General features: G+C 42.7%; 2 protein-coding genes and 2 non-coding genes across 4 annotated transcripts; 1 reads left to right on the forward strand and 3 right to left on the reverse strand.

Annotated features, from left to right (window-relative positions):
* Positions 1-4,969: 4,969 nt before the first annotated feature.
* Positions 4,970-10,742, reverse strand: rps15a (ribosomal protein S15a). Its single transcript, XM_076266220.1, has 5 exons — positions 10,678-10,742; positions 9,806-9,943; positions 9,503-9,582; positions 7,762-7,847; positions 4,970-5,103 (listed from the first exon to the last, which is right to left on the reverse strand). The coding sequence occupies exons 2-5, from the start codon at positions 9,936-9,938 to the stop codon at positions 5,010-5,012; spliced, it is 393 nt and encodes a 130-aa protein (XP_076122335.1). The 5' UTR covers positions 9,939-9,943; positions 10,678-10,742; the 3' UTR covers positions 4,970-5,009.
* On the reverse strand, positions 5,270-5,406 carry LOC143103368 (small nucleolar RNA SNORA57). The gene has a single exon (XR_012982786.1). It is a non-coding gene; the product is annotated as a small nucleolar RNA SNORA57 (small nucleolar RNA).
* LOC143103369 (small nucleolar RNA SNORA57) lies at positions 7,990-8,126 on the reverse strand. The gene has a single exon (XR_012982787.1). It is a non-coding gene; the product is annotated as a small nucleolar RNA SNORA57 (small nucleolar RNA).
* Positions 10,743-11,298: 556 nt separating the features above from the next.
* On the forward strand, positions 11,299-13,499 carry LOC143103280 (uncharacterized). Its single transcript, XM_076267095.1, has 4 exons — positions 11,299-11,548; positions 11,724-11,885; positions 12,353-12,557; positions 13,038-13,499. Exons 1-4 carry the CDS (start codon positions 11,414-11,416, stop codon positions 13,145-13,147), a joined length of 612 nt encoding a protein of 203 aa, XP_076123210.1. The 5' UTR covers positions 11,299-11,413; the 3' UTR covers positions 13,148-13,499.
* Positions 13,500-13,517: the final 18 nt, after the last annotated feature.

A 13,517-nucleotide genomic window follows, 5' to 3' on the forward strand; every position in this document is an offset into this window, starting at 1 on the left:
TAACAGATACACCCAAGGAGAAAAAATCTAATTGCCTCCATATCTTCATCGCTAACATCTTGAATAGGAAGGGGCCTCAGCCATCTTTCTCCATCGTAATTGGATCACTTGTGTGATGGCAGGATGAAAGCCAAGCCAGCATGAATACAGGCCTGGGGCTGCTGTGTGTATGTAAAGCTGTGCACGAGGAGGAGGAGGAAGGCGATGCGAGGCGCTGCACCTGTTACAGCAGCAGTTCCAGCGCGGCGCCATTTCTCCCCGCCGCACACTGACATCAAAAGCTGTCCGTGGGGAGAGGAGAGAGCTCCGGAAAGACCAAGTCAACACTCTGGAGAGAGAGGGGGAGAGGGAGAGAGAGAAAGATGGAGAAAGAGCTAGGGGTGTCTGACTTCTCTGGCAGGCGTTCCATCCGTTCCTCCTGGAAGCCAGCATGCGCAGTGTTGCCATGGCGGAAAGACCAAGCGGGATGTGAAGATTGGGGACACAGATGTCGAGGGCTGGAGGGGTCTCTCCACAGGAAAAGGTGTGGGAGTGAGAGTAAGAATAACTGTGTGTGTGTGTGTGTGTTTGTATTAGAGAGAGTGAAAACTGCTGTGAGAGAAACGATTATGTTGGCCTCCTGCTCTTTTCTATAGAGCGACTTTTGTGTCTTGCAGTGTGGTCTTGCACTGATTCAGGTTACACCCTGTGGTAGAGAATAGAACAGGAAGTGTATCACTGGTACTTCTGTGGCCAACTGTGGTTTCGGCATTTAGTTGCTTTATATGTTGATATGAATGACAGACGCCTTCCACCTCTTTTGTGATCAATTTAAATCATAAAAATAACACAACCATTAATTTAAATGCTTGTGAGTGTCTTGGACTTAAACATTGTATTAAAGAACATGTTTGTACTTTTAGTACATAAGAAAGGCTGGGATGCAAACATGTACCTTTTTTAACATTTGCATGCCTGCCTGCATCATTTAGATGATTCCTTGGACAAACATAAAGTCTACTTGTAGTCTATTAGCCTGGTTGACACCAGACCCTTCTCAATACAATTGTATTTGAGATAAGGACCTGCAGAGCAAATCCCAAATTTGCCGGAAGTTCGTCTGGGTTTCCCAGGCTAGTAGTCTATAGTGCTCAGACTACATCTCCGCAACATCCTTCCCAGCACACACAAAAAGCTTCAGTTCGAGGTGGGCAAGTGAGGCCCTCCAGAGGCCTACTGCCTCCACAGGACATAGGCTAACCCCTGACTGGGGAGACACGTCAAACATCTCTCCAGCACAAACACACACCATCAGAATACCAGGGTCCTACAGACACACACAACTATGCATGGAGAATCACTCCCATGCCCTCCATGTCATTTGTCCTTTGAAAATGGATCCTTTAGGTCAGTGGCGCCGGCAGGCGTAATCTTGTACGCACTGTGCTTACAATTTTTTCACAGCTTTATTTATGAAATCATTCAATATTAGCCTACAACAATAAAAAAAAAAAAAAAAACTTGTGTGACAACTAGCCTATATTTATTGACTCGTGCAATCTGAATATTGGAATTATTCCGAATAAAACCGGAATATGGTGTGCATGGAAACCATAGACTATAAAATATGAAAACTTAGCATTGTCATGCCTTGGCCTGTGTGGTGTGGCTTTGCATGGGTCAATTCTGACGCTTAAAAACACAACGTTCCATTCAATTATAGCCTAAATCATTCAGTCATGAAAAGAAAACAACAGCAGCAGCTTAATATGTTTCAGGCGTTTAACCGTAACATTAAAAGACGCACTGTTCTTAGCTGTGATGCTGACACTGACAGCAGTGAGAGATTCCTCTACGGTCACCGTCTACACATGTTTAAAATGTTGAATTGTTTGCTTTGTAGGCTTATTTTTATTTTTTTTTTTTTTAAAGCACTGTTTGGAACAAGAATTCAGTTAATGCGTAGAGCAGAGGTTCTCAACCTTTTTGGGGCTAAGGCGCGTCATGACGAGTCGGGTTGGTGCGGGTGTTAAAAATCCTTGCCTGCGTAGGCTTATCATCTAAGTTTGGGACAACCAAAACAGCAGTGCAATGTATTTAGAGTGTTGTGAGCAAATCGTTATTGTTAGTAGGTTACAATAACTGTGTTTTTCTCTATCGCAAATCGCGACATAAACGTGGTTTATTTATTTTTTTCTTTCCCTTTTTCACGGGTTGGGCAGTGAAGTTGATGCCCATAAGGTGTTTACCTAATTTGAGCCAGAGCCCCTGCTCTGTAAAGGTATTCCTGTCTTTCCCAAACTGCGTTTAAATAGTGTGTTTAGCAACCAGAATTTAAAAAAAATTCCCGAGGGAGAAATCTCCCTCATCCCATAACTTTTAAAAAGCTTGAAACACCCCTATAGCCCACGTAGCCTGCAGCCAGTGTTGTAAAAGTTAGACGCTTCATGCGGAAGGCTATTGATAAGGGATGACATGGGTAAGTTGACGTGACTAGATAGATAGATAGATAGATAGATAGATAGATAGATAAGATACTTTATTGATCCCCAAGGGGAAATTCAGGGGATCTCAGTAGCATACAGACATCACAAACTAAGAGGGGCTTTCTGTTCCAATTTATGTAAAGGTTTTTCTTAGACTCAATAAGGAGAGGCCTACATGTTAGGCTAGCCTACATTTACCAAAAGCGCACATTTTGTAAATAAGGTCGGGTACGTATGGTGCGTACTATGGAATACAACCCTAGCGGCGCCCCTGCTTTAGGTGACCGCGAGACGAAAGGGGCCTGCTGTGTGTTCACTCACCGATGAACTGGACCATTAGCATTAGAAATGTCCATCAAATGCCTCTGCCCCTCAGCGTGAAAGGGGCTTCCATCCCACCTCAGCTATGTGACTATACTGAGGCACTGCTAAGGCCAGCCAGGTATGCACCACCACTCAGAGCTGGAAAATCCATGAGAGACGATAGTAAGATATGGACCTACACACATACCAGATAACTTTTCCAGAGAATGAGGTGGAAAACGCACCCCATTAACTCAACTATGACGAGGTAACTGTAACACAAGACATTCATATGGGAGCTCTGCCGCCAAGAATAGTGGCCAGGACATGGAATATTCCAGCTCCAGGTCATCGCACCTGCGTACAGCTACAGCAGCGATGACTTCAGCCTTCTCATTGCACTTACAAAATGGCATTACACAGAGTTGGAAAAAAAGATTCAACACTCCCAAATACATCTTTCCAAGCCACAGTGAGGTTAAAATATCTTGCTTACGAAGCAGTTCAGGAGCCAACACATACAAAGTCTCTGCATCACTTCCTATAAGAGCTGACCTGTTATTTCGATGTCTATATTCCACTCAGCTGAGATTTAGAAGGATCTTCCTGGCAGACAGAAGTAAGAAAAGAAGCTCTACAAGTTCAGAAACATTATGTGAAAGCTCTCTCTCCCCCCCCACCCCCCCCCCGAGGTGAAAATGTACAAATCTTTTTCACATATCTTAACGGCAACAGCGGTGCATGGGTATGGGTGCTATATTACCTGTTACGCCACAGTGCACCCTAAAGGTGTTTCTTTTGATAGCAGAGTATGCAACATTAAGAGAGCACCAAGCCACCCAGTGTGTTAACTTAAAGTGCAACATGCAATCTTGTAAATAAAATCAAGACATCTGCTCGTACTTTTGGTGACTGGTGGCATGAGTGAGAAAGTAAGTGTGTGCATCTGTCTCTATTCTATCAATTGAAGAGTAGGGCAATTATTCACTTACTTTTCACAGAACCATCATGTGCATGTAAAATATGTACAGATGGCTACTCCATCTTTATCAACTTCAAGGTCTTTGATACTTTCTTCTACAAGTTGAACTACAGGCCAACAGTAGTTATACATCTGAAACTTACGTTTGTCAAGTTCACATAGGACATGTTCCTCCGAATATTGGTGGTATATCAAAGATTACCATTACACAATAAATATCTGAGCTGAATTAGAATGCCTTTATTTTCATTGCACATAGTGACCACGAAGGTATTCTAATTCTAATTCAGCTCAGATAGTTATTGTGTAATGGTAATCTTTGATATACCACCAATATTCGGAGGAACATGTCCTATGTGAACTTGTACTTGTGAACAATAAATATCTGAGCTGCTGTTTACAAATAAAAAAAAATTGTGTCTGAAGTAATCACCAATTTTCAGACACTATGTAATAAAGTATTTTTAGTCCATGCCTGAGAACTTTAAGCCCTATATATCGAGTAGAATGGAATTTCCTGATCTGTTGAGACTACAAGGTCTAGCTGTCTTAGAAATAAAACATCCCACCTACAGGCTGCAAAGTAAAACTGAACGCTACCAACACACACAAACATAGTGCAGTACACTTATAGCTGAAGTTGCTCGTTCACTTCCGCTGAATCGTCAATCAGTCAAAGCCCATTCCTCTAGGAGGCAATCCATTCTCACATACACAGACCGGCTTTAATTAAAGCCATTGTCCGACTGAATGGATTTTACAACTACTAGGATTTTAATTGCCGCTTTTCGAGCGGCACTCCAGCACCTTGCCAGCGTCGGGCTTAATTAGAGCTTCACAGTTGCGGTGTTTATGATTTGGGAGGGCCACGTTTAAATATTCATGCCTCAGGTTGAGCGTCTGGCCTTAGTAGCCTCCTAAGCAGCCACCTCTGCACATCCCCTGGCAGTCCCTCCTGACAACCATTCCACCTTTCCAAGCAAAATTAGCCTCACTACTGAGCTCTCCAATTTAATGTTTTTTGTTGTTGTTGGACATAGGCCAGTGTGAGCAAAAGAGTGCTGAATCCTTTTTGTTAGTAGGCCTTTCTTTGCTTGAACAAATTAAAAACCCACACAGACTGCCCAGAGAGTAAATGGGGAGAAGGGAGACTAGAGTCTCTAAAGGGTGAGTGTGTGTGAGTGTGTGACGTGAATCAGGAAGGCCAGACAGACGTGGGTCCACTGAAATGGGCTTTATTTTTCACTGTCATTACATGGTTAGAAAAAGAAGCCGAGGATTTTCCCTCCCGTGTGTTTTCGTCTGGCCTCTTCATGGTCCATGATGCCAGCTGAGGTTGTCAACACAATGAACCTGCAGAGAGAAATGATGGTTGGGTTAGAAAGACCAACAGCGAAACAATAACTTCACATGAATACACCAGAACCAACACCACCCTGCAGACGAGCAGAACTAAACGTCCTTAAAACATGACCACAAGTTCTTGTGATGTCAGCAGACTGGCTGGCGGGAACTGTGTGGATGTCCCAGTGATTGAGGATAGAACCAGCAGACGATGAACATGCTGGCACCGAAGACATAGCACTGGCATTGCTCTCCCTCCGTACATTACACACATGAGTACTGAATAACCACATGTGCGCCAAGAAATGGAGGTAACTGCTTACGCAATATCACTCATTTATTACTGCCAATACATTCACTTCATATGCACAATATATGGAAAAACCTAATTGTGGGAAAATGAAAAAAAAAAAAAAACGACTTCTACTAATTGTGGAAAAAAAGAATTACTTTTCCCCTTGGAAAAAAAAATCCATACATTCTCACCTCAAGACTAATAAGTGACTAGATCTAGATTATAACGTACTAAATGGTCAAGCTCCCTATTCACTGCTGCTCCACTGGCATACAGGCCATTATTCCAAGAGCATCGTCTGCCATCTAGTGCAGGGACCCGGACACTGATTCCTCACCAACTCACACCTGTGTGTCAGACTAGCATAAAAACACCCAAACACACAAAGGCCATCTAAAAAAGCTGAACTGGACCCTCGCATCAGGGACATTCCACACCTTCGGCTCAGCAACCCACACTCATCAACAAAACACTGTGAAAGATGCCACCAGATCACCAACCAACAGTCCAGACAGGTTTGCTCAAAGCTAACGCAATGCCACCTACGGCTACATCAAATGCACCATGGGCAAGAATGTGCCATTTTCCAGAGCAAATGTACTGCCTGAGGTCACAAACAACTGATTGTAGACAGGGCTACCAGCATCCCATAAGTCAGCAAGCATAGAGATTCACATCCCTTTCACAGGGTAACCCTTTGGCAAAGGTCTAGGAGAGATGAAGTCTCCCAAGACAGACAGAACAAACCAGACTGTTTCATCTCTGAGTAGTCAACATCAGAGGGCTTTCAGACACCTAAACAGAATCCAAATATCCCGGTTCAAAACTAAAAAGTTCCAGAGTTTCTCTCAAAATTAACACCCCTATGAAATGTTTCTGCATAGTTGCCTATATTAACCTTGATAGAACCAAAAACTCTATTGTGCTCTCACCCAGCATACCCAGGCTTCTCTGAAAAGTTAACCAACCATTATACTTACACACAGCCACAGCATGCCTTCACCAATCATTACTCGTTTCTAATGAAGTGCAGATGTGAAGCCACTGACAGTCATCATAAACTATTAAGTGCCATTCTCTTGAATGAGGATGTCACTCTTGAATTTCCCCTTGGGGATCAATAAGGTATCTATCTATCTATCTATCTATCTATCTACCCATCTATCTACTCATCTACTCCCAAAGGACTTTCACATTGAATGCTTTCCATCTAGGCTTGTTCTACATAGCTACATGCGCCTACTCCCTAGCACCGCTGCAGATTACTGGCAGCTGACTTCAAAAACAGTGAGGAGTGCAATGACCACTCAAGAGTTGGGCTGACTACTCGTCTTATAAAAAGGCAAGGTCCAATTAAAGGCGCTATAAGAGATGGTGGGTAACGTCACTTCTGTTGACTTTCAAACAAAACAGAGCGCTAGCTCGCTACTTCCTCCCCCTCCCTCCCATGCTGCTCCCGTGCAATTGAAACTCTCCTAAACGCGCATCTCGTCTGATTTGCTGGAACAGTTTATGTTTTTATGGGCTAGGTTTGCCCAGGTTGTTTTTTGGCCTGGGCTGTCCACAGAGATCTCTTTTTTATACAGTGTATTCAGGACACAAGACAGCTAGCGGTTGGTTAGGTGATGTTTACAGTAAGTGACCCGGCATCGCTTAGAACACCTTTACATACAAAACATTTATATCCATTTATAGTCAACTCAACACATCTAAAGGTAGGTCAGAATGGCCAGTAACACATCTTAATGAAGTCAGGAATAACTTCTTTGCCACTAACTTCTAAGTTCAGTGGCATTCATGTACCATTCTTCTTTGTCTTGAACACACCATATGACCCCTGGAATATCCACTGAACTTCTCTCTAGTGTTTCAGGTTAAGCACTACCGTCTCACAAATCAAAAGCATCTTCCAAGTCACTCAGGTGAACTGAAGCTCATTATCATAACAGAAATTAAGGATACATCCACACTACTGTTTTAGTTTTAAAAACGTTCTGTGTTCACATGCACATTTGTAATTTCCAAATATGTCTGTACTGAACACCTGTAAACAGCAGGGGGGGGGGGCACCTGAAGCGCATATCATATGCCCATTTACTTCTTTGTAAAATACAGAATTTTGTAGAATTTAATAGTGGAAGTCTAAGTGGGTCATGGAGGGTCAAGAAACAGACAGGCAAGGTCCAATCAAGAAGGGACCATGGGATCATACGTCATTGTTCTAATTCGCTGTGCACAAAGCCAGAGATTTCAAATGAATATGTTTCAGGAGTAGCATTGGTGAGAGGTGAAAATGCAACAAAAGTGAAAACTGAATAGCGTGGATGTAGTGCAAGTAAGATTGGCCGCCATAAAGCTTATCAAACACTCACCCAAACTGTCTTGAGGGCAGCAGGTTGTTCTGCCACTTTTCCAAATCCTTCAGCTGGACATCAAATCGCGGGCTAATGACACCACACTGCAACATAGGCATTTTAAAAGTGGAGATCAGAGGGAGCATAAACAGCATATATCAACCAAGAAATGAGCAAAACTAAACGTCCTAAAAACATGACCACAAGATTTTGTGGTTTCAGCAGACTGGCTGCTGGAAACTGTGTGGATGTCCCAGTGATTGAGGATAGAACCAGCAGACGATGAACATGCTGGCACCGAAGACATAGCACTGGCATTGCTCTCCCTCCGTACATTACACACATGAGTACTGAATAACCACATGTGCGCCAAGAAATGGAGGTAACTGCTTACGCAATATCACATTCATTAACATAATCCCTGACAATGCATTCACTTCATATGCACAATATCTGAAAAATCTAATTGTGCCATTGAGTGTTGCCATATTTTAGATGTGCTTTATTAACAGGAAAATGGACTGCCTTCATAAAGCACTTTTCTAAAGTCTCATCAATCCCATTGATCAGGGATTCCTAACGTTACTTCCTACTTCGCCTAAACTTCACAATAACATTAAACAGCATTAACATTCAGGAAACAATGTATGTGGGTCTAACTTTGCTGTAAATACATTTCTGCATTTTTCCAACAGCGTTTTTAAAAAAAAAAAATTATGTTTGCAGGTGTTTCTGCTACTGTTTACCACAATAAGTTTCGGTTTAGTCTTCCCCTCTCGTTAATTGGCCTGACATTTTTCTTGCCTGAGGGAAACATTAGTGAATTATCGTCTCCCAAACTAGGGCAAGACCAGGCTACTTTTCTACTCCTCTGAGCACTCAAAGCACATTACAATTTCATGCCTCACATTAACCCATTCACCTATGGCAGAGGCTGCCATGCAAGGCACCAACCTGCACATCAGGAGCAGTTTGAGTTTCAGACCCTGTTAACACGAGCATGTGTATTTTTATAAACGAAGACATTTCCCTACGTTTGAGCCTTTCATTTAGACGCAAACGGAGAATTCGCCCCATAAAACGGTTATCCAAAAACACTCCGGCCAAAGTGTTTTTTTTGGAAAACTTCGTTTATGCGTTTGGTTGTAAACTGTGGTAAACGGAGTTTTGGGCAGCCAACGTCACAGTATGCGACAGAAGTACACCAAATGTGCGACCAATGTTTACATTTACATGTTCTCACGTGCGACTTCACATTTTGGGGCTGAGGTGATCATGGATGCGCTCAGAATAGCCATCGCGTTTATGTTGGTGCAGACCCTTTTTGTCTGTTTGCATTTGCAAATTCAGCTCCGAAGAAGAGAGTACACTTCCATTTCCGGTGGCTCGGGCAACTTTTCAGGATTCTGATTGGTTAATGTGAGCTTGAGCTTATCATTAGACTGCCACTGTGGTTTGGCGTGCTCATGACAGCATGTATGTACACGGGTTCGTGTAAACACATTTAAAAAAAAAAAAAAACGGTCTTGTGTAAATGCAGTTTTATTTGCAAACGTAGATGGCCAGATATTCGTTTAGGAAAATACCCTGCTTCGTGTAAACGTAGTCTCAGTTTCCTGCACTACACTACAACAGGGTCAGGAGGTGTCACGCCCAACAACTCCTGTACCTCCTGAGCCACTGTCATATTCTCAAACATACTTGCATTTCTAGTGAACACTAACAGACAACCTGTTAAAACACTACAATAATGCCTTACCTTGTTCAACCTGCCTGTGAGGTTCACTACGATCTTGCCAGCTCTGTGATCATCAATGATCTCAAACTCGCCAATGTAACCTGAAATCATGAACAAAGGTCATTTAAATATTAATATGCATGTCCACTAACTTCAAGAGGAGTAGAATACAACTACAAAGAAATTCAGCAACTTCATGCCATCAACTGACAACCAGGAACATATTAATGCAGTTTCATGCAGACGAGTTTGCAGCTTGTAAAATAACAGACAATCGTGGCAAGTGTACAATGGCCCTACAGGTGATAATTCAAAGGGACTCACCATGCTTCATCATGACGGTGAGGAAGCGCACTATGACTTTGGAACAGGGTCTGAGGAGAACCTGGCGTTTCCCACGTTTCTCTGCATTGTTGATGCTTTTCAGCGCATCTGCGAGTACGTTCATACGCACCATGATGCCTGCAGAGAAAGATTACAACTGTTAACGGTATAAGATGTCCACACTGGGTGCCCCACGGACAGAAAACAACCGTAGAGTTCAAGGTAGCCTACCCGGGCCTAAAAGGCTACACTGTATCCACAAAATGTCAACAAGCGTAGAGACTAGCTTAATGGTTGTTAAAACATGATATACAGACTACTCAATGCCAGCGACTTATTGTACCGAATACCCACCGGACCGGTAATAAATATGTTCAAGAAACTAAATGAGCGCCAGATTTAGTTGAGTTACAATGACCATACTGGCTGAGTTAGCGTTTGTGTTAGCCAGATAGCTAATGATGGTTATAGCTTTAGTTCAACGTTACTGAGGAGCGACTCATTCAGTTAGCTAGTTGACTTGCCAGGCTAATTACTACAACATAATTTTAATTGGTATATAAACAACCATTCACGCCAAAATCACTGGAGTCTATATTTCAGAGTGGTAGCAAGCTAAACACGTTGCGAATATCAGTCAAACCATAGCACGAGCACATACCACCCGTACACAGGGTACTGTGCTTAGGCTTGTAGGCAGAAGTTCTCGGACAATTACTTAGGGACGGGAGGGTCAATCCAAGTAAATCGAATTAATATTGGGGGTTTTAGATGTTTGTTAATTATTTTCAGTCCAAGCACAGACAGAAGTAAGACGGATGGCATAGATATTACATAGATTTTAGGAGGATGGTAGAACAGATTTGCCTTACCGGTTCTGCAATATGGCGGAAAGAGGAAGGAAAGGAAATTCGCGGTGCGATTTGGGAAATATGAACTCTCGCGCGAACGAACCTGTTCTGTTATGCGCACTGCAGCCAGAGCAGCCATTCAAATCAGCTTCAATAAATAAGCAAAAGATAAAAACACCCACATAGGGAATAATATACTATAGACATCTGTGCTGTTAAAACTGTTTGAGCTATATGGATCTCGTGTGATTTTTTTACGTGATCTGTGTATGTGTAATGTGTATTGTAGCGAAAACTTCATATAAATATTACATAAACATCAACATATATACACAACATATGCCAAATCATCTAAGCTACCACTACGAATATAGAACAAAATATGAATTCAATTAGTCATTCAAAAAGGTTGTCAATCTGTAATGGTTCAAGGCATGGGAAATTGTGTACTGTAACCATAACAACATTATTCTACTCTATGAGGGTAAGAGTTATCCGTTGAGATAACCGGATTTCTAAATGAAACTGTAAGATAATCAAGAGTTAAGTGTAACTGATATGTACCGTAGATATGAACTCAAGTTATCATATTATGTACGTAACAATACGTGTCATAGTCCAACTTCCCACCTGAGCGTTTTTGTGCGGGTTCTTGTCCGATAGATGATAGGCTACATGTCTACTAGCTAGCCTCCAGCGGTGGTGACATGGCAGTAGAGTAACTTTGGATAACTTGTCCACGACCTCTAGGCAAGAAATGGCCCACTTGCAACAAGAACCAACCGCCAACCCTAGGCCATCCTCTCGGAGACCAGCGGTTCGTCCCATGCATGAAAGCACCCTCACACTAACAGACTCAACAGACACGAATTATACCACAGTCATGGCTGAGGTGAGAAAATGGTAACATGTTTACTGTGCACACAGTCGTTTTCCCAGTTGTCACATAATCAAATCAAGCCAAGACACAAGAAGATTAGAGGTAGTTTCTTTCATAAATTAAATATGATGTATACTATTATATGAACTGTACGTTTCTTAACCGTGCTCCTTTTTGTCAACTCTAGAGCTACAGTGGGCGAGACTCCAGAGGACAGCCGCTGATATTTTTCCTCAGAGATCCACAGTTTCCCTCCCAGCATGACAGCAAGTTGGACCTCAGCAATGCATTAACTACTTACACAGCAACACATAGCAGGGACGTCCACTCTCCTAAGGACATCATTCCGGTCTGAGCTGTACTATCTCATGATTTTACATTAACACATTAAGCTATTTAATTGTACTGTGTAATATTTTGCTGCATTGCTTCGAGGGTCATGTTTAAGTCATGTTTTTTGTTGTGTGTGTTTACAGTGGTATTTTTTGTATCGCGCATTACTGTAGTTACGATGCATAGGCAGTAGATGGCAGTATGTACCTGATTGTATACAGAGCCATCAGAGCCATGTAGACTCTGATTTTATCATGCTGACTGAGGAGAAAACTCTCAGTAACTTCAAGGCAGATTTCAAGATTAAGATCTGGAAGAGGTTTAAAGCCAGAGTACTAGCCATACACAGGCATAAAAAGCAAAACAACAAACAAACAAAATATGTTATGGAGAGCCTGGAATAATAGAGTATACTGGTAACTTGTATTCAGTAGCTTTACTTGCTGGTGTTAGAACTATTTGTAGTATCCCTCCACTATACAGCACAACGTTCTGCACAGCAGTAGGAATAGGAATTGGACCCGCAGTCATGAAGGCTTGGCTATGAAAGAGGTCACCAACCCCACTGGGTCGACCCTGTTCAGGAGCAGTTACCGTGACAGCCATCAGAACCCCAGTTTGAGCATCGGCCATGGAGTCTCCCCAATGGGTCATCCCATTTCCTGGCACAGTCATGACATTCTCACAGGTGCACCACTGCTCCTCTTATTAACAAACACTTAGATTCCCTTCTCCCTCTCTCACACACATACCTGTAGATGTTTATAGTTTGAGCGGTTATAGTGGGAGCACTTAAGTCTCCTTCACAGCTTGTTCATCATGTCATAACCATGACACACATCCTGGTCACGGCATTCTTTTCTCAGTGGTGATATTTGCCAAGTTACAGCATTTAGCCACACACAGACATGCACTGGATTTTTGTGTGAGACATTTGACTTCAACAGAATACAAAACATGTCCAGATTCAGTCACTCTCAACATAATAGGTAGCCCTGGAAGCAAATGTAATTTGCTGCCGCTAGGGTGCGTCTAGATTTCTAGGCTACATAATAGGCCTAAAATGCATCCTTGGGGGGGGGGGCTAGCCATAGTGATGAGGTGACTATAGTCCTGGTTGCACGAAGTGCAGTATGGCCAGCGAATGATAATTGTTTGGTTTCTCCAGGAGAGGACAAGAGACCTGCAGGCCCAGGAAAACCTAAGACTGCCAGAGACGATTCCCTGCAGGCACAGCGGCACTGGGAGACAGACAGCAGCGCCCTCAGACTGTACTGATAACTCAGGTCCACTGAAGGGTGAACTGCAACAGCCAATTGGAGTGCCAACAAAGGCCTGACGTGGTATGGGGAATCAGCAGTGTATGGGATCCTGAAGTTCACTGATTGGTTCATACCAAAGTAGAGACATCAGACTCATAACAATAAAGATACAACACCAGCATGGGAATGGGCCCTAACTGCATTGAAGAAACAAGTGTTAAAACCCCAAACTCATGTGCCAGTATGTGCTGGGTGATTAATCGGTCATGTGTTTGTATGGAGTCAGTTCTTTTGTCAAAATGATTCAATCAGTGTGTAATATGATTGCCAGTTTTACAGAATGTTCCCAGAATTTGCCAAAAGGCCAAGGTAACACCGATTACACT

This window comes from Alosa pseudoharengus, unplaced genomic scaffold (genome assembly GCF_046254945.1).
Source record: "Alosa pseudoharengus isolate Yale_2024_CS ecotype anadromous, Long Island Sound unplaced genomic scaffold, YU_APseudo_1.1 YU_APseudo_1.1_scf_4, whole genome shotgun sequence".
Classification (NCBI taxonomy): Eukaryota; Metazoa; Chordata; class Actinopteri; order Clupeiformes; family Clupeidae; genus Alosa; species Alosa pseudoharengus.